This window comes from Tenrec ecaudatus, chromosome 15 (assembly GCF_050624435.1).
Source record: "Tenrec ecaudatus isolate mTenEca1 chromosome 15, mTenEca1.hap1, whole genome shotgun sequence".
In the NCBI taxonomy this organism is placed as follows: domain Eukaryota; kingdom Metazoa; phylum Chordata; class Mammalia; order Afrosoricida; family Tenrecidae; genus Tenrec; species Tenrec ecaudatus.
This window is the reverse complement of record NC_134544.1, coordinates 39586398-39607558: the sequence shown is the minus strand read 5'-3', so window position 1 is coordinate 39607558 and position 21161 is coordinate 39586398. Positions and strand designations below refer to the sequence as shown.

General features: G+C 51.4%; 1 protein-coding gene across 8 annotated transcripts in view; it reads left to right on the top strand.

Annotated features, from left to right (window-relative positions):
- The window catches only part of FHOD3 (formin homology 2 domain containing 3), a 475205-nt gene that overhangs the window by 378637 nt on the left and 75407 nt on the right, over positions 1-21161 (top strand). For all 8 annotated transcript variants that reach the window (XM_075533135.1, XM_075533134.1, XM_075533133.1 and 5 more), the window contains one exon: positions 3356-3561. In XM_075533135.1, the coding sequence (XP_075389250.1) occupies positions 3356-3561 (206 nt within the window). The remainder of the gene's footprint in view (positions 1-3355; positions 3562-21161) is intronic.

The window sequence follows — 21161 nt, the reverse complement described above, 5'->3', positions numbered from 1 at the left end:
AACTGGGTGGACAGATAGGCCCCTTTGGGCTTTGCATGGCTGTGGGGGATGATGGGATACACAGAGCAAGTATGGCTACGGCAAGCAGGGGTCATGGGGGCAGAGGGTGAAGCAAAGGACTGAGCCTAGGCTAGGATTTTGGAAACTGTGCCAAAAAGTGGTCAGTGAAGCAGTCAAAGAACGCTGAGCTTTTTTTGCTTCAGAGGACTGAGGACTGGAGAGTTGAGGTTGGAGGGAGCCGGGTTGGGGTAGGAGGGGAGGGGTGTTTCTGAGTAGGACGGTGGCAAGACAGGGCCATCAGTGCGTGTGTTTAGGGTTACTTAAGTCAGCCTGCCGACAGTAGGGGTTTCACAGGCCCCCTAGGAAAAGATAGAACCTGCCTATCCATCCCCCTCTCCCCACCAGTCTTTCCAGCCCATGCTTGAGTTCATCCCAGTGTTCTATTTGCGGCCCCAGAGTGGGATCGAGCTTCGGTCACGATCCCATCCCAGGGGCCCTGTGCAGTTCTTAGCCCACGACGGGTGCTTGACAAATATTCAATAAATGGGTGAAAGGGGGAACGGATAAGTACACGATGCAGGTGGAGAGAGGCTATGTGGGAACGTGACGGCAATGCCCAGACGGGTGCAAAGTCTCCTCTTGGAGTGGCAGTACGTGGCCAGCAAGCCCAGAGTGCTCTGCTCCCAGGGTCTGTGCAGGTTGTCAGGCATCACATGGCTTGCCGGGCTCCCAGGGACCCTTGAGGGCACGTGGCACTGAGACTCACTTAGGTGACTTCCTCCCTCCAAGGACGGTGGAGGCCGACATAGCAGAGGGTGGCTGAGCTGTAGAGCTCTCGGTACCACGTCTCGGCCCTCCGGCATCCCATTGCCCCTCGCCACTCCGACCCAGTGCAGACGAACTCTACACTGCTTTTTGTAGGAGTCTGGGGACCTCTACCGGCCTGGCCCCTGGCCCTGCCCTTCCTGCGCCCTGCATATGTAGCTGTACTCTGTGGGACAGTGCCGGCTAAACCCTGGCTGCTTCCTTTGCCTCATGCCCTCTCCAGAAGACTTGCATGGGAACAGAGCGTGCTGGGAAGAACCAGACATTACCTGTCAGTCATATCTACCCAGACTCTGGGATCAGCAATCCCTAGAGAACCCCTGATAGTTGGGGCGAACCCTTTGGCTGCCAACCAGCACTGGCCAGCCCCCGTTGCCTATCAGGAAGGATAGGTAGAGGTCAGGGGCTGGACTGAGCCAGTAAAGATAAAGGTCTTCAATGGGTCAGCCTTGCAGGTGAGACCACCAGTCCCCTTGGAAGCTGGTTCTGCTGTGTGGCACTCCCTTCCTATGGCATGGCCATCCCTGGGACTAGCCCAGGGCCCCTTATTTGTATACCGCCCCCATCCGCTCTGGAGGAAGACTTGGACTCAGCATGGGAGTCCCTGTGCTCAACAGCCCTTCCTAGGCCTCAGCTCCCCCACCCCCCACCCCATTTACTATTTGCCTGCCGTTGGAGCTTCAGCTCTTGCCCCTAAGATCACTTTCTCCCAAGGCCCCATGGTTTGGGTCATTTGCCTGACAGGGTGTGTGTGTTGGCGGAGGAGGGGGTGGCGTTCCTTGCTGGTCTGAGTGGAGTCCAGAAACAGACTACTGTGGTTAACCCCACCCAGCCTAGCCTTGGAGAGCTGATGTCAAGTCCAGGCTCTCTGCATCGTCCCCTCTGGGTAGCGATCCTGTGTGATGGGTAGCAGCTATGCCCCACACCAGAGTCTGGGGGCCCAGAGTCACCACAGGGTTCACCATGAAAGCAGGATGCCTCCCCAGAAAGCCTAGCAGGTGCCTCTGTCCATCTGCTGTCGCAGCCTGTGGGTCCGCCCTGCGTGTCCGCCCCGCAGTCCGGACTTGCGGGCCAACAACCTCTGACAAAGGCAGGGTGCTTTGGGAAAAGATAAAAGACTGGCCACCTTCCTGCTCGCAAAATTCCATCATCTGCTTGTTGAACACACAGAGGTGGGCCTGGGAAACGCTGCCTGGAGATGCCAGGCAGTCGATGTTAAATGCCATCAGAGCTGAATGGGCTACGTATCCAACAGGAGTTCTGTGCCAAGGCTGCTGCGATCGCCTCCAGCTGTGGTGGTCAAGGTCGTCTTCGCAGGGGGAGACGCACATGCGGACTTGGCTTGCAGGGAAGGCTGCCATTGGCTGCCCGGAGGAGGGAGTGGCAAAGACGTGTGTGGGGAAACACAAGCCCTGTAGGGACGGGAGATAGGATGCTTGGGTTCTAGATGCAGCGTTCTTCAAGGTCCTAAGTGGGCACTCTGCCTCTGTCATCAGACTGAATTAAGGACCAGTGACAGGGTGGAGGTTGGGCAGGCCAGAACCGGGAGAGAGGAGGCCAGGACGGTGCTGGGAGGCCTAATGGAGACGGAGCAGGGTCCCAAAGTGGTTTCAGAGTTAATTTTTGGGCAAGATGGTCAGAAACCTGCTCCTGCTGAATTCGTAAATTTACTTCTGCGCAAATAATGGTGGGTAAAATTAGCAGACATCTGGAAGCAGCGCACATTTCAAAGTTATTTTGGTCCGCTCTGTAAAGCGCGCTGCGAGCAAGATGATTGGTAGCTGGTCTTAATAAACAGTTAGTGGGTTCTGCCTGCCTGAAATGCAAAACAGATGTATCTTTGTTCTTTTAAACTGACTTTGATGAATAAACTACATGTGACGTCAGGTCCAAGCTATTGGATGTCTGCGTCCGACTCAGAAATATTTGAGAATAAAAAAAAAATTAAAAAAAAAAACTTTCCATGGTCGACGCTGAGAGAACAAAGTGAATTCCCGGGCAGGCTGTACGCAGTCAAGCAGGTTCAGAACCTCAGGGTGACCCAGCTCCAAACAGCCCCTCGCGGTATCTATCTGGTGGCACCGCTCTGGGCCCTGCACAGCGCCGAGGCGCCCCTCCCTCCCATCGCACAGCGGCTGGTTCTCAGCTGTCACCATCGGGGCTATTTGATGGCCACTCTTGCTGCTTTGCATACTTGTGCGAATGTGCCTGAAAGAGCAGCATAGGATTCTTCCAGAGCGGCCCGGGGAGGGGGTGGGGCGGGCGGGCGTGTGACGGTGCTTCTGCCCCGGCGTCTGCACTGTTATGAATGGTGCGGGTGTTTTCAGCAGCGGCTTCTTGGCTGGGCTGGGCGTGTTTCTGGCAGGCGGACCCTCCAGTCGGCTCTGCGCTGTGCGCGGTGCATCAGGAAACCGGCTCACTCTGCAGGTGTTTCGTCCATAAACAAGCGCCCGCCACCCGTGCCTCTTTCTCTCTCTCTCTCTCTTTCTCTTTCTCTTTTTACGGAAACCCTTTGGAATTTCACTTTCAGATACAAATACTTGGAGCAGTTGGCAGCCGAGGCGCATGAGAAGGAACTGAGGAACCGGAGCGCCAGCCGGGGGAGAGCTGACCTCTCCTTGGACTTGACCTTACCAGCAGCCCCTGCCTCTGGAAGCCATAGCCCTTCGTCTCTAGATGTGCAGGAGGTTGCCTCAGCCCCATCCTCCTGCCCCGGAACACCTCAGCATCCCCAAGGTGAGTGCAGGGGCTGGGGGGCGGAGGCGGGGAGTGATGGCCTGGCATTAGGCAGGCATCTTCCCTAAGAACTCCTTGGTGGGGACCAGGACAGAAACAGCAGCTCAGGTCTGCGGGCTGTCGGTCTGGAGGCAAAAGCAGTTGTCCATGTATGACTGCAGATCATAGGAGTCTGACTTGGACGTTCAATCCATAGTCCCATAGGATGAGTCCAGTGCTTCATGATGTAGCTGTGTGGACCTGCCCCTCATTGACTGTGACTGCCATAAGGAATTGTTGGTCGGGTTTAAATTGTATTGATGGAGAATTGACTTAATGAAAGTTAACAAAAGAGGAAAGAGGTGGCCTGAGTGAAAAAGAAACCTCAGGATTGAAGAAAAATTTCAATACAGTGGAAATTGCTGGCACCTGGTATATTTGGGTGTATGTGTGCACCCAGCTATAGGCAGACAGAGCACCTCCCCCGCCCCCTGGTGAAATGTCTTGTCACCTTAGCTCCATTGGAAGAAAGACAACACTGTTGTCCACTACATGCTCACCCATCAGTGGTTTCCTGATCACCCTGCGTGCTGTGGGTCCCTTTTCTTGCATGTCAGCGCAGAAGACAGCCCTGGGACCCAGGCTCCCACTCAGTGCTTGTTGCTTAGCCCTGCAGCGATCTGGGTCTGGTTTAATCATCCAGCGTTATGGTTTGCAGCCAGTTGTAGACTTAGCCAGCAGAGGAAAACAGACACACTGAGCCTTTCACTCCAGAAGTGTTGACTAAATATGGTGCAGCATTTGATTGAAACAAGGGAGAACTCAGCGACCTCAGCAGAACTGCATGCAATGGAACGATAGCATCCATCTAATTCTCCCCGGGCTCTCCAAGCCCCAGGGCTCCTTCACAGGAGCAGGCTGGCTGCACCACAGCTTTCCATCTGCCCAGTCACTCCAGTGCTTGGCGCCGTGGAAGATTGTCCTCGGCGGATGGCTGGGCCAAAGATGAGTAATGATCGGTCTTAAAAATACTGAGAATCAGGAAAACAGACTGTTCTATCAGAGCCCGATGTTTCCAAACCTTGCCTTTTTATCTTCGCTAGATCTAAGTCATGGTATTTCTAGAGCCAAATGAAAGAAGAGAGGGAAAGGAAAAAGAAAAAACAAAGTCCTTCCCTTGTAAATGCGTGGTTCAGCACTTAATCTTGGCACTCTTAAACTCGTACGAGTCATACGTCCAACCGTTGGCAGAATGCTGGTCTGCACAGGGAAACCCGGGGGAGCCCCCAAACAGAGAGGGGCTTGTGAGCATCTGCAAGGATCGTACTGACCTCAGACTCTCTCTCCACTTGATGTGGTGAAGAGACAGCTCCTCAAATGCCTTGTCCAGTGACAAAATGTGTCAAACGTCACCAAGAAAACAGAGTAGTACTTGGCATAGACACGATATATATTTTGGGGTGATACAAAATGCTCTCCAGACACTTTCAGGAAGATAAATGGCAAGGTTGTTTTCCTTCAAAGAAAGCGTTGAATGAGATGGAGGGAAGTTTGACTGGCACCAGTCAACGCATGCGCGCTGAATAACTCACAAAGGGAACACCGGGCCTGCATGTAGAGACCATCGCAGTCGATACAACTGCAGGCTACGGTATATTTGGTCTTGCCCTCCCCCCCCCAAAAAAAAATAGTAGTCGTAGTAGTAGAAGTTTAAAGAGCTCTTCATCTTGTGTTGAGTATGATCCAAGTCAACTGGAACCCAGCAAAATATTCTGCCTCCCTTGTCCAAAGAAGTGACGAAATGATAACACTGCCCATAGTGAGTCCCTGTGAGTGACAGAGGACAACCGTTCCATAGGGTTTTCTTGGCTGTAATCCTTCCAAAGCAGATGTCCAGGGAGAGCCACTGGCTGGGGGGGGGGTGGGGGTGTTTCAAATTGCCGATCTTGCAGCTAGCCCCTGATTGCTTCACCAGTTGCACTACCAGGCCTCCTTGTGGAATCTGTAGCTGTCTGAACAGAAATGTCCTAGGGTGGGGGGTCTCCAAGAACTGCCGTGGGAGATGCCCCTCAGACACAGAGAGCTTTGCCCTTGGGGCCGAACTGCAAAGCTAGGTTGGACAGGAGCTTTGTTCTCAGCCTAGTCTGCTAGTGTTCTTTGAAGCACTCCACTCTTTCCAATCAATAGTCTATTATTCCTACCAGGTCCCATTGTCAAAGGTTGGAAGTCAATTTTTCTTTCTTTCTTTTTTGTTTTTTGTTTCGCCCTCACAGTTATAATTCCCCCCACATCTGGAGGAAGAATAAAAGTATGATCACACATCCAGATGTCTGTCCTGCCCCAAACACCTGACTTTATATAGTCCAAGCGTGCCAGGGACTGACTCTTTTCTCACTCTTTGACCTTCTGGAATCATATGCTAATGATGTGCCTTCCGTTCTTGTCATGCTTACCCTATACCACTCCCACCCGCACCCAAGCCTATCTAATCCCTTGCCGTGCGTCTGAGTAAACAGAACAGATGTTATGATCCGTAGTTTATCGATTCTCGGAGACACCAGGGGACTTGCGTAAGGTCTGTGGGCATGGGATTGGCGACAGTATGCTCCTGTCTCAGCCATTATGTGTGGAATTATGGGACCAGGCAGTGGCCGTGGCCACACCATCTCACTCCCCAATACCTGCAAGCATTGCCGCCTACGTTTAAGAATCACAGCCCTACAAAAAAAGGGAGACCTAATATCTACTATTGAACTCAGGCCCAAACGTCAGTGTGTGTATTCTTTTCGTTAAAGCGCCTTACTCAGATCTGGAAAAGGGTTCAAAGCACAAGACATGAAAACATTAGTAACTACATTTCCTTGCCCCTTACAAGAAATATTTAAAAAGAAGAAGGGGCTAATGGTAAAATACCAATAACATTTTATGTCATCTAGTCAGATCTTTCAGCCAAAAGCTTTCTCAGCTAAATCTGCTGTAACTTTTGTGTAAATTATGCCACTACCCCCACCGTCAAGTCAGTGTGTGCTTGAATTATTTCTCCATCTGGCCCTCTTGTGGCTCGCAGCAGATGTTTGTCCCAAGACTGCATGGACTGAGTGGTGAGGTTCTGGGTGTTTTTCCCCCGTGACTCTAACAGGCCCACATGAGAAGTGAACGTGCCACAGACAAGGTGTGCGCATCATGTGGGGCTGCGGTGTGTAAACCACGCCACCCCTTCTCAGGTTTGTCTCCTGTGCACACTACAGGCATCATGTGCATGTGTGTATCATTCCCCGGGCGCCTTCTTGGAGGAGAAAATGGATCCCCATGTGTTCCCATTTGTACTGCACTCTGATTGATGGGGAGAGTCTGTCCAATGTTGAGGTAAACATGGCTCAGCCTTCTTCTTCATCCCTTCCTTTGAGTGGCCTCAGTCTCGATCTAAGCCCTGATGGTGTACAGCAGAATATGCGTCTCATAAGTCCATTTCCTGATGACTACAAAAGCCTCACAGATGGCTCTAGAAACAGCTAAGCGATTCGCACTAATCAGACAAAAGGGTGCGCTCTTCTTCCTTGTGTGTCTCTGTGGATGTGAAGTCCTGCAGTGTGGCTCAGAGGATTGGCTACAAATGATTCACATTCAACTACTAACCCGAAGTGTGGCAGGCTGAACCCACCCATAGGTGCCATGGAAGAAAGGCCTGAGGATCTACTTCTATCAAATTGATGGCCAGTGAAAAACAGAAACAAACAAGCAAAACCCCTCTGGAGTAGATTGCCGCTGTAACATAGGGAATTGGCTTGAAGGCAAAGGCTTCAATTGTTATTTATTTTCTGCATCCCTTTGTGAAATCAATATACCAAGGTGTAACTTGCTGTCATAATAGGTAATAGATCCAGGTAATCTCTGGGATGGAAATAAAGCGAGAGGAATCTCATTGGATAACCAGTTGGTGGTAGTGGCCCTGCAGGCATTCTGGGCTTGCTGACTGCTGTGGACTGGACTGTCTTCTCTCTTTGCTCCCTCCCTCTCATCCATACTTGAGTCCTTCCTGGGCTGCGTGGAGAGAATGGCCTTTCCCGGAGAAGGAGGCTTTGTCAAGAGCTTCCAAGTGACTTTCACCCCTGATCATAGCCATGAGCACATAGATAATGGTGAGCTTTTGTGTCTATATTGCACCCAGAAAGGATGCTTTAGTGATGCATTAGAAAACTTTGCCCTACTATATGAATTTTCTTTCAGGGTTAATGATTCTTGCCCCCTGTACTTGAATTTCTAGGTATTTCCAAATGTCTCATTGTTTGGCCCCGGAGCTATAAAATATGACCGACACGTCATAGCCTACTCCCCACACTCACCTTGAGGCATTTACCGAAATCCCCTTCAGATCCAAGCATTTAAAATGACGACAGGCGTAGCCATTCCTCTGACCGTCTGTGTCCCAAACCTGGCCCTGAAGTGTACACCTACAGCTGTCTCATGGAACGCTCCGTTCATTTAAGTGAGCAATCGTTTTTCACATAGTACCCACTCATCATCACGCCCGTCATCACCGTTGCCAGTCCTGCACTGAGCTTCGCTCACCTTTGTTGTAGAGCAAGCTTTGAGCCTCCTTTCAGTGTGCCCACTCTCCTGGGTTACCTGACCCAACCCACATGGAATCAATCAGAAACATCTGGGCTCCTCATTCCATCTGGCCCGGTAGCCCTGGACTGGTGTCAGTCATCAGCCTGGTGCATGCTGGGTTCCTTGCATAAAAGCTTTGGGCACCTCCAACCCGGTAATTTATGAATTGGCAGGATACTGGATTCCTTGTGGTCGCATGACTCAGGGCTGCCCCACCTGCCTATAACTCACCTGACTGCCACTACTTCGTGCCAGACGGTCAGTTAGACAATCTCTCAGGAACCCTACCTGAGGCCAAGGCCTTGCCAGCAACACCTGCTATGGGCCTTTATTGAGAGCCTGGGCAAATCAATGGGTCATGCTGCCTTGACAGTCTCAGTCTCTAGAAAAACGGGGGTGAGGAGTGGGGGGGTGCATCTGTAGGGCATCACAGCTGCATTGTGTTTCCTGGAACCACATTTTAAACATTTACAAATCTCTAGTCCTCGTGAAGGCAGACCACGTAAAAGCCTTAAGTAAATCCAGGGCACAGAACAGCATCGGGCAAGTTGGCATAAAAAGGACATCATACGACCAGGGTTGGTGGTTTCCAACAGCTGGCAGATGTCAAGAATTGCAGGGAGCCTGAGACTTCACCTTACTCGTCAGCTAATAAGTTAGCCGGCCACAGTTTCACGGACATTGGCAGAAGACACAGAACTCCTGGGTCAGGGGCCTAGGATGTGGTTACCATAGCAACGGTAGCGGCCAGATGATCATCAGCATTCGTGCTGTTTCTCCAAGTTCCAGCTCCCACAGGGGGAGGCAAATGCAGCCAAGTGACACCTGGGAGGAGCCAGAGGAACTTCGACGTGGAGAAGCCGAAGTTCTTATCACAGGCAGTAGCAATACCTACCTTTTCCCTTCAAAAAGCTCACGGAAGAGTTCCATATACTTCCGTCGCATTTTCCACGAACTTTTGGAAGTCCCCCCATATAGGTCATTGTGCAACAAACGAACCATCTTCTTGCTCTGGAGGGAGACGTGATCTTTGTCTTCCAAGGGCGATGTGCTGTTCAAGCAGCCGTGGAAAGATCATGCAGAACACAGGCTGTGAGTCCGCCAGCTCTCGAGACAACAGAGATCTAAGAGGCCGTGAAGAACTGCTCCCCAACATTGGACTACAATCCTTTTCATCAGCCTTGACTGCCCAGTTTCCATCTGAAAATATGTGTACGTGTAAACAGTAAGTCGACCTTTTACACAGCAGGTAGCTTGTTTGTTCTCTTTTCAACAAAAAAGAACATCGGGAGCTACAAGACCAAGTCTAAATCCAGGCACTGGCGGCCGAGCGTGGGCTTCTCTGAACCCAGACAGGGACTCCAGCTCCTGGTGCCCGGATGGGCCCCTGGGGGGAATGCTCCCTGGACAGTGGGGAGGCCGTGCCTGTTGTGAGGATGAACATGCTTCCACCCGGGGGTGGTTTACATTTCCAGGCAATAACTGTGGCCTACAGACAGACAGCTTTCTGGCTCCTTCCTGCATCCTTGGCTGTGCTCCGTGACTCAGCAGCCACTCAGCCATCTTTCTCCCCCCCAGCCCCCCCCCCCGACCCTAGAATGCATTTGCACACAGCATTCAATGCCTGCAAAATGATCACACACTGGTTTTCCCATCCTTGAAATTATGCTTGTCAAGAGAGGCCCTGGGTTCCCTGGCCTTGGCAATCCTGCTGTCTGCCGACGGCCAGGACACAGAGACCTCTGCAGCCTCCAGCGAAGCTCTGCTCGGATGCGTCTGTTCTTTCAGGTCTTCCAGGAGCATCATGTCCCGTCATCACTGTGTCTCGCTCTCATTGAGTTCTTTCCGTCGTTTTACTGACTCTTCTTGGGTGACTGCCTGCCACCCAAGTGGTGGGGTTCCTTCCCTCTACCATGCCACACCCACTCACTGTGCTTTTGCATCCATACCTGTGGTTTTAGCTGCCTCCCACATGCTGATACCTGCCAGATCTCTATCTCTCACCTTGGCCTTCCTGAGCTCAGGTGTGTATCCAGCCTCCTTAGGCAGCTCCATCTATGAATGTCTGTCAGGTACTTCTGACTTGCTGGGTGCCAGTCTGAGAGACATTCAGGTGAAGACTCAGAGACCCTCCTCCCTACCTGTTCCTACAGTCTAGTCCTGGACTAGGGAAGCCCATCTCTTAGGGCCGGTCATTTAAGCTGGAAGGATGCCCACAATTCCCATCTCCTCCCTCAGCGCTCACCCCCCACACCCTCTCATTCACCGGGTCTCCAGTGTGCTCCTTTCTCTCAAGTCGGCCATGTCTGTCTGTCTGTCTATCCCCCGGGTCTTTGTCACGGGTCCTGATATCTCTGGTCTGGACATCTTCAACGGCTTCTGTGCTCACCTTTGTGGCCCCCAGCGCTTGGAGCAGAAGAGGCATGTGGTAAATGCTTTGCAAGTGAAAGAATGAACAAGTGAATGAGTGAGCGTGATAAAAGCAAACCGGCACATGAATCTCCAGAGAACACTGTTTCCCCCATACTCTGAGAGCGGTTTGACATGTGGATCACAGATGGGAGGCAGGAGTGTAGACTGAAGAAGTGATGGGGAACTTTTGCAAAACCCAAACTATCTGCCACCAAGTTGATGCCGACTCATAGCGACCCTACAGGACAGGGTAGAAGAGCCCCATGGTTTTCTGAGACTGTCACTCTTTACGAGAGTAGAAAGCCTGTCTTTCTCCTAAGCAGCTCCAGGTGGTTTCAAACTGCTGATCTTTGGGATTGCAGCTCAACTCGTAACATTACACCACAAGGGCTCCTTTTTGCAGAGAGTTGATATAATATATCAGGGCCGTGTCTTTCTGAAAATCTAACTATAATACCACCCATCACCCCCACCCCTAAAATAATATCATCTTGTCAAGTCCATGATTGCTCTATCTATAATTCAGGCGTGGCATTAAATCAGTTCCAGTTGTAGTGGTCCTGTGTGGTGGGGACTCTGAGACTGTCAGTCTCTATGAGAGCAGCTGCCCTCATCTCCATCCTGAGGACCAGTGGGGGAGTTTGAACTGGCAGACCAGTACGGAATTTGTTTCTTTTCTCACGGCCATCAAGTCGAATCAGACTCATAGCGACCCTATAGGACATAGCTGAATCGTCCCTCTGGGTTTCCAAGGTTGTCAAGCTTTGAAAGAGTAGAAAGCCTCAACTTTCTTCCTCAGAGCAGCTGGCGGATTCAAACTGCTGACCTTGCAGTTAGCAGCTCAATCTATATCGCACTATGTCACCTAACTCATAAAGGAAGAAGACTCAGAGGATGAATCTAGACAAGCTGTTAGTTAAGATACTGGTTTAACTGCCCTTCAGCAAACTTTACTGAAAACTGCATACATTTTATGTGATCCGTTCAATGACTTTAATAGATGTGCACGCATCTCTAATCCCACTCAAGATGTGGAGCATTTTCAGCCATGAAAGCTTTTTTAAAAGTCACATTTATTGTTTTTCTGGTGAAAGTTTACACAGAAAAGGAGGCTTCCTTTTGACAATCACTCCCCACGTTATTCGGAGACACAGGTTGCATTTTTTATGCCAGTTTACATTCTCATCCATTCTCTTTGCGATGCTCAACCTCCAGCAAGCTGATGTCCCGGTCCTCACACCTCTCCATCTTTGCTTCAGAACAACTCGACTTCACTGACTTCGGATGCCTGGGAAGCCCCACCCCTGGTGGAAGAGTGGTGTGCATCAGGCTGCTGACCATAAGGTCAGCCGTTGAAAATCAACAGCCATTCCGAGGAAGAAAGATGGGATTTTCTCCTCCCATCAAGCATTACAGGCTAGGAAACTCAGGGGCAGTTAGTTCTACCCTACCCTCTAAGACTTGCTGTGAGTTTGGTTTTGGTTTTAGGTGAATGTTCTAATTTCAGATATCTACTCCTTTAGAAATAAATTTGCTAATAAGTATGGATACACTGGGTTGCTGACTAAATGGAAACCCACATCTGTAGGTGAACCGGGTGTGAGGGGGGGTGGGGGAGGGAGAGCTACTCGGGGTGAGAACTTAAATGTGGGATTCGTAGTCAGACCCCAATCTCAGGCCAACTGGTTCCATAGTACTTGGTCGAAGTTGCCTAGTAGGAAGAACTAATGTTTTCTTTAGACATTAGTTTTTCTTTTAACTTATACAATCTTTTTCAACATAACTTCAGAGGTCACTTTAGCTTGAAAATTATTTTAAGGACGCTTTGTGGTTCTTATGTTTATTTCCCAGCTAAGTTTCTAATGCCTAGCACTGTGCCTGGCAGACGAAATGTTTTTTTCAATAAACGAGATTTGCTCCTTGCCCCATTAGTGCATATAAGTTAGAGGAACTAGGTGCTAATGAGCGCTATGGTTTAGTAGTAGAATGTGTGGGTTTGATGTTCAGCTGACGCACCCAAATGTGCAGCCAGCACCCATTGATCTGCCTGTGATACTGAACAGGTTGCAAGAGAGCTTCCAGACTAAGATCTACTGGAAGAAAAACCTGTGATCAGGCTCTGAAAGTCAGCCAGTGAAAACCCAGCCCTGTAGATCACAGTGTCCTGGTCCTGGTGTGCATGTGGTCAGTGTGAGTCAGAAGCCAACTCAGCAGCAGCTAACAATAACACTACATCCTCAGCATGAAAAGAAAACAAAAACACACATACCAGAAGCACAAGGTCGGTCAATGCATGCTAGGTGATTTTACTTAGGATGATCCCTTTTAATGCTAGCGAATCTTTCTCAAAGGAGCAGTTTGATTCTGATGTCACTGATATGTCGGTGACTTGACAAGAGTTCACTCTTAAAGGCATTGTCCGTGTGTAATTAGACACTGTCTTCATGCTCGAGGGGAGGCTTGCCTTCCAAATTCACAAGAGTACAGGAGTTCCACTCGCTTCGTTGGGAGGGAAAGGATCCATGAGTATTAGAATCAGTCTTGGGTGGCCCTGTTGGAACCAAGACAAGCGCTGCTTTCTCTGGTTTGGGAGGAGGTATTTGAGAAAGCTTTCAAGACCTGGCTTGATGTGCGAGGATACATGGTCTGCTTTAATCAGATCAACTCATTTATAAGCATGCTCTCGTGGATCAAGGGAAGTAACTAGAAATTACAATTTCCATACTGTTGATAATCTCACTAGCACTCGCCTCCAGTGCATGTCCCCAAGTTGCCATGAGATAAGGAACGGGGGTCTGTTTTTCTGGGGCCATTACTTTTCCCATGTGCTTCTTGTAGTGGGAACAACTTGCTGCATCAGCTGCGATTTGTGAGTTTAAGAAATTGTGGGTGGGGTTCACATGGCCCGAGCCGGCAGGCACCCTCTTTCCTATGGTGCTGCATCAAAGCTAAATGTAAACAGTTGTTCGAATTCTGCAGGATCCATATATGTATGCTATCTGTAAAAGCAACACTTCCCAAAGTGACTTTGGGAGATAATTTTGACTATGTGTGGTTTTCATCTTAAGGGATGACTTAGACCCCAACGTACTTGACAAATCTGAGCACAGAGCTGGGCTTTATTTTGAAGTCATGCACGTTAGAGTGATCAATCAGTATTTTGCTGGTGATTAAAAGAGTTCCTTTTGTAAAACTTAACGGGTTGCGGTTGTGTCTGTTGTAATGAAAACATTTCTGGGGAACAGTGGGTCTCAACCAGGAGTAATTTTGCTATGCTCCTGCCCCATGGTTGAGACATTTGTTCATGTCCCAATTCACAACACCTCTTGTGTCAGGGATGTCACTGAAAGCCCTACAGTACACAAGAGAGCCCCCCACAGCCAAACACCATCTGACCCCACTATCTGCTGAACTGACATTGAGAATCTGTGCTCTAGGGTGCATCTGAGTGAATGGCTCAGCAAGGACTGGCCCGACACCAAGGGCAAACTCTAAAGAATTTTCAAAGTTGTGAGCTTTTCCTCTTGGGACCTTTGTCAGATTTATGTGATTCAACCACGTCTAGAGTAGATGGTGTGAGTTATTGACTCTGAACTGGGGAGGTCTCTGGAACCGACAGGCTTTGGAGCAGCTATTGTAGGACGGGCCGACCCAGTCCTTGGTTTCATAAGAGCTGCCACAAAGCCAAGTCTTGGCAAAGACCTCAAGATACCGTCAGATTGAAATCAGTTGAAACCACCCAACGACTGATTAAGTTCAGATCTTTCAACCAGCCATTTATCTCTTCAAAGAGAAATTGCATGACACGAGAGTCCACTTGGACACTTTGGACCCAGCTGTCAGAAACATGGATGAAGGCAGAATCGGAATATCCTTGCCCACTGTGTCCTGCCCACCCCACCTACACCCACCCCACACCTCACACACCCCATACCCCACACCACACACACATACTCACACACCCCACACCACACACACACTCACACATACATACTCACACACACATACTTACACACCCCACACACTCTCACACACACACACCCTGGGAATGGTTATACAGTTCACCCTTGAACAATGGGAGGAGTTAGGAGCACCACCCTCCCATAGAGCAGGAAATCCATGTAAGCCTCAAACATGTGGCGAAGGTCCAGAGACAACTGCAGACCCATGAGCAGCATGGGTTTGAACTCGTGTCCACGTAAGAGGGACTGTTTTCCCCTCTCGCTCTTGTGATGAGCTTACGTGTTGCCACAGTCCACGCAAACTGCGGGGTGACAGATGTCATCTCCAAGTGACCAGTTAGTGGAAATGGTTAGCGTCACACATTGTTTTAAGGGTGTCGGGGGGCGGCCCAGTTGCACTTTTGAAGGAGTGACAATGTGTGATCTAGGGGTTCATGGCATTCATTGTTTACCGGGGAGAGCCTGTGGCAAGCAGATAGGAATAACCGAAGGCCCTCCACAAAGGGACTTTGCAGAAGTGTGGGCAGGGATGGGGTAGGGGTCATCACAGGAGTCGCACCTGCAGGACGCTGTAAACTGTCCCCACCTCTAGGGCTGAAGGAATTTGGGGACAGCAGGGACTTTGGGAGAGCTCTAGTCAGGAAAAACCATGGCACCCAAGCAGCTGGTGGCCAACTTACTGCCCCTTATGAAGAGAGCAGGGATTAAAAAAAAATGCCCCTCCCTCTGTCCTCTGGGGTCTCCTAGTGCCCAAACCTATCTCAAAGTCCGTGAAGACACAGGGACAGAGGTGTTCTCTGTGGAGGGCCGTTCTCAATGCAGAAAGGGCCTGGAGACGAATCCCAGGACTCTCCAGACTGCTGTGTAGCCCTGGACACACGTCTTAACCTCCTGGACCCCATTTCCTCATTTCTCACACAGGGGGCGTCCATTTTCACATCATATCGCCGGTGTGAGAACTGCAGAAGGTGTGAAGGGTGCACAGATCCTTGTGTACCACTGGTGTGGGCAAGGCACGAGTCTTGTAGAAGCCCTCTCTTCCCACTCGCTTCACCTGGGGACCAAGCGAGGTCTGGTGTCTAGAGAGAGCTTTGGGAGCGGGTGGGGCGTCAGTGGATGTGCTTCCAGAGGACAGAGGCTACTAGATCACCGGAGGGAAGAGCTGCCCTCTCTGTGGGGACGCAAGGCCAGGCTGACGGAAAGTTTCACACCCGGCTCTTTCTTCCTCTCCCCAAGTTGTGTCATCTGCCCACCCTGGTGACCGTCTCCATCTGACTGGGCAGCCTTGAATAGGCTCGCCACAGAGCACCTGGCTCTCCCTCTGCCCATTGGCCAGCATGTTGATGGCTTCCCATCTGGGTTCCTCCCACCAGCCCACCACCCCCACTGTCTTCTTTTTTTAAAATCATTTTATTGGGGGCTCATACAACTCTCATCACAATCCACACGTACATCCATCATGTCAAGCACATTTGTACATTTGTTGCCATCATCATTCTCAAAACATTTCCTTTCTACCTGAGCCCTTGGTATCAGCTCCTCATTTTTCCCCTCCCATCCCGCTACCCCCTCCCTCATGAACCATCGATAATTTATAAATTGTTGTTATTTTGTCATATCTTACACTGTCCGATGTCTCCCTTCACCCACTTTTCTGTTGTCCATCCCCCAGGGAGGAGGTTATATGTAGATCCTTGTAATCAGTTCCCCCTTTCTTCCCCACCTTCCCTCCACCCTCTGGTATCTCCACTCACACCTCTAGTTCTGAAAGGATCATCCGCCCTGGATCCCCTGTGTTTCCAGTTCCTATCTGTACCAGTGTCCATCCTCTGGCCTAGCCAGATTTGTAAGGTAGAATTGGGATCATGATAGTGGGGCAGGGGGGAGCATTTAGGAACTAGAGGAAAGTGGTATGTTTCATCGTTGCTTCACTGCACCCTGACTGGCTCATCTCCTCCCAGCGACACCCCCCACCCCACCCCCGCTGTCTTCTGTCACATCTGCTTTTCTCGGACAAAGGCTCTTTCAAGCGGCTGCCTTCAAGTTCTTCCCACAAAGGCTGGTGTTCACCAGATCCCTGCTCTCTTCCCCCCGAAGACGCCTCTCCATCGTTGTTTCTAGACTGTGTCCCGTGTCTGACACTCTGCCCCTTTATGCAGTTAAAGTGGTCTGTTTTTCTCTTCAGGCCCCTCCCACCTCCATCCCAACCTTAACATTTTGTTTATAGCCTCTTAATCAGGTCAGTTCAGGTTCTGGCCAACTGCATTTTTCTGCCCTTTGCTAAGGGCACTCTGGCGGTGCCAAAACCCGGTCAGTCTGCTCGCTCAGGACGTGGTCCAGGAAGACAGAGCCTGCTTTGGCTGCCTCTCATGTCGCTGGGAGTCCCTTGCCATGTCCTCCTTGCCGTCCTAGACTCCCACCCACCCCTGGCCAAAGGGCTACGTCGGTGCCCAGCCCTAGCCCTTCTGAAGTTCCCTGCCTGCTTGGCACAGCGCCGAGATGCCGGCAGCTCTAGTGTCCTTGGTCCAGCTGACATGATTGTCAGGCATGGATGGTTCTGGATAAGCGAGGGGCACCCTGCTAGGTGCTGGTATGTGGAGTTTGGCTTTTCTCACGCACTCTCGAGTCTGTCCCTGCCTGCTTGGCCGTGGGCATGGGCAGTCTCCGTTTTCTCTTGGGCCTGGCTTTCTGAGAACAATAACAGCGTCGTCCTCCCAGAGAGGGTGCGGGATCCCGTTAGACGGGTCACGTGATGTGTGCTCACTAAAGGTTCCTCAGGAAGCCAGTAGCCCGGCAGACCTCTCTCCGTCCCCGGCTCACTGCTAACACGGCTGCTCCCCCAGTTGATAGCTGGGGTGGAATGTGTTTCCTGCTGCCTGGCCTCGCAGCCACTTGCCCCGGGTTGTTTCACAGGTAGGTGTGTTCAGTCTTCTCTCCCTTCTTGTGTGTTCCATCGGTGGGCTGCACTTCACCCTCCTCAGACCCCTCTACGGGGCATGCATCCGGGCCATTTATCCTCATCGCATAGCTAGCAGGGATGCCTACGCCGTTTCCGGCAGCAAGCACGGTTTGCCGTGATGCAGACATAGCTGGCCATCTGAGACTCAAGGAAATGAGGCTTAGCTCTTCCTGAAGAAGCTACCACTGCCTTCGGGTAGAGTTGCAGGTCCTGATCTGGACACACAAGGCCCTTGGCTGGGCCCTGGTGGCCTTCCAGCCTGCCCTGCTCACTGCATCCCCCGACCACTCTAGGCTTCTCTCAGTCCCTCCTGCACCCATGTACCCCAGGCCCCTGCCCGCGCCCTCCCCTCCCCTCCCCTCTGCCCAGAACATTCTCATAGTCACATCTTTTAATGCTTTGCCTCTTTGGAGACGGTGCTTAAATGCCATTTTGTCACCTCCCAGGCTCTGTCAAGGGCCCTTACTAGATCCTCTTGGGAGTCTGCCTTTGACTTCAGAATCCTCGTCACATCTATAAATATGTCACTATAGAAGCTGTCCTGTCGGGTGAGAGGCTGAGCAGCTTGGATCCCTTGGTGCTGGGTCTACCCTCCTTCACCTGGCAGAGGTCATGGGTGAGGGTAGTGAGGGTCTCTCCTCCCTGCTCCTCGGTAGCCCCCCAGCATGCTCCTTTGCTCCCTGCCAGCACTATGGTTGTGCTGTAGAAAGGCTCATTCCATATGAGGCGAGCAAGGGTGGAAAGTTACAAACAGTTTTCACTCCTTGTTTGGTCCTCACTGACAGCGATCCTGTGCACAACAGAATGGAATGCTGCCCGGGCCTGCAGCAGCCTCCCCATGGTGGTTGTGTGTGAGCCTGTAGTTGAAGCCATGCTGCCAGCCCATTACATGGCGGCTCTCTTGTGCTGATCCTCCACATTGCCAAGCCCGATGTGCTTCTCCGGGGACTGGCCCCTCCTGATAGCCCGTCGGACGTGCACAAGGTGAAGTCTCATGGTGTTTACTCCTGAAGAGCACTCAGGCTGTGCACCTCCCAGACAGGTTTGTTTGTTGTCCTGGCATCCGAGGGAACGTCAGTATTCTTTGTTGGTGTTTTCACCCCCAGGTGTTGACAAATACCTTAGCTCCCTATAGGACTTTCCCTATGACCTTGGGAGAGCACTTCAAATTGTTCATAGGAAAAGAAAATGAAAAGACAGTAGAATTTCCCCCAAAAAAACCTTTAAATCCCCTCACATGAGGGTTCCCCTTTTCTAGGGACTGAGTGAGGCTGTGAAGGTACATCTTCCTGTATCTACTCAAGGAGCAGGTTTGGCATAGGGGCAGTGTGACTCTTAAGGCAGAGAGAGAGAGAGAGAGAGAGAGAGCGAGAGAGAGAGTGAGTGTGTGTTGTGGTGTGGTGCTGGTGTCGGTGTCGGGGGCTCTCCGATTCTGTGGAGTCTTGAATATCATCCTGAACATTGTGGCGCTGACCCCTGGGGGTTCTCTGCCATGAGAGGAAGAAGAGGCCTTGGACCCCGGGAACTTCTTTCCTTGGCATTCCTGAGGGTGATCAACACAGCTGGAGAATGTTTCTGCAGTGGCCCCTGGGTCATCCCCCCCCCCCCCCCCCCGTGGCCTGTCACTTGATAATCCAACACCTTCTTAAGTCACTTCGGTACCAACTTAGGTTACTTGGGTAGCAGTCTTATACCACTGTGACCCCTCTGGTTGGACTATGGTCAGGTCCTGTGTCCCCACCACATGGAGGGCTCTCCCAAAGCATACTGGGCCCAGCGACGGCGGCCCACATGTTGCCTGCTGGGTCCGGAAGAAGCATGCTTGCATTCACGTGGCCCCTTCATCCTGACACCCAGGTGATCGGCTTGGTGGGACTGTTCATCACTAAGGCAGCCACCTCTGCCACCGATCCATGGCACACTGGGATGACATTGACTCCGTGGTTCGTCGGGGCAGGTCCCGGGGCAACGACAACCTCTGTCCACAGAATGGATGGAAGGATCCCCCCCATGTGTCAGTCCGGGTAGTCTAGAGAAAGTAATCCAGAGACGATCCTATGTGTGGAAGAGAAAACTTTATATGGAGACATCATTGTACATCAATACAACATCCCAGCCCAGACCAAGCCCACAAGTCCGATATTAGCCCAAGAATTCCTCTTGAGACTCGGGCAGCACGTGCAATGATGCCGAATGCAAGAAGATCACTAGCCGGTGGGTAGAAAGTCTGGACCCAGGGGTGGTGGAAGCATCTCCGTGTGGCTCCTCCAGCTCCTTAGTGTGTTTCCATAGCAAGAACAGGAAGGCAGAGGAAGTGGGTCCAGCCTCCAGGGAGCGATTTATCTCCATGGTGCCTCCAAATGAGGTCATCCGCTGTGATCTGACTGGCAGGTGAAACTCCACCCCTTCACCATTCAGAACCACAAGTTGACAGAGTATGGAACTGCCACACCCACCCCTGCCGAGTGTCTTGGCTCAGTCGCTGTTTCAAAAGACTGATGCTATGAAGTTTGGACAAAGCAGCACCCATGGTCCTTGGGACTGTGTGGCTCCCTCAGCTCTTGCCATCTGTGACCATGGCTGCCTAGGGTGCCACGGTCCTGGTGTTTGCGTTCTCTCGCTCTTTCTCTGCAGAGAGGAGTCTAGCAGGGATGGAGACAATGGGCCGGAAAGAATCACCCACCAGTCTTGGCCCCTACACTTGCACCTCGGCAGACTCCTCTGAAGTGGGCCCTGGTGGGGCAGTGCTTGAGCATCCGAAGGCTGGCGGTGGCTTGAGCCCACCCAGTCCCTTGGAGAAGGGTGCGGTGGCCGGTGGCCATCAAGACTTCCAGCCTGGGCAATCCTATGGGGGCATTTATACCCTGTCCCACAAGATCGCTATGAATTCGAGACTCATCTTGATGACAGTGGGTTGGATTGGGGGGTTCTAGTCTCCTCTGGGGTGGTGAATAGACACAGGTGTGTTGCCGCCACCGGACCCGACCCCCTGTCCGTGTTCGAGCCATGACAGACAGGCCCCCTTGCCAGCTTCCCCCATCTGCTCACCCATGAGAATACCCCCCACATGCCTGCTCATGTCCGTTTTGATGTGGCTATTCTGATGTCAATGTGCAGAGAAACACATGCTCTCTGTCAACCAGATGGACGACAGCGCCTTAGCCATGGCTGGAGTGCACCATGCTTGTGAATCGAATGGGGCTTGTAGTACTTTGCTAAGTAATGCGTTATGAGATGAGGAAGAAATTACCAGAACCTTCCTCCAATGTCTAAAGCGAGGTCTTCTGAAAGGCATGCTCCCTCTTTCTTGCAGCCAGCCGAGTTGCTCTGAAGGAACAGCACCGTGCATGTGTTCTCAGACATATGGGCTCACTGTCAGTGTGACCTGTGGCGTTTGCCAGGGACTGCCAGTACCCGAAGCTCTGCCCTCCTGCCGCCAGTTTCTAAAACCTCCCTCCTGGAGACACTCGGCAGCGACAACGTAGACAGCAAGGGACCATGGCTATTTCTACCAGCTTCTGGCTCAGTCTCTGGGAGGCAGGTCCCTGTACGAGGAGGCCCGGTTCCCAGCACAAGGTCCACAATGTGTGCTCAAGTCACGGCTTCAGAGTAGAAGGGAGAGGCCATCGCTGCACTGGCCATTGCTGTCCTGTCATGTTGGATGTTACCCAAGAGAC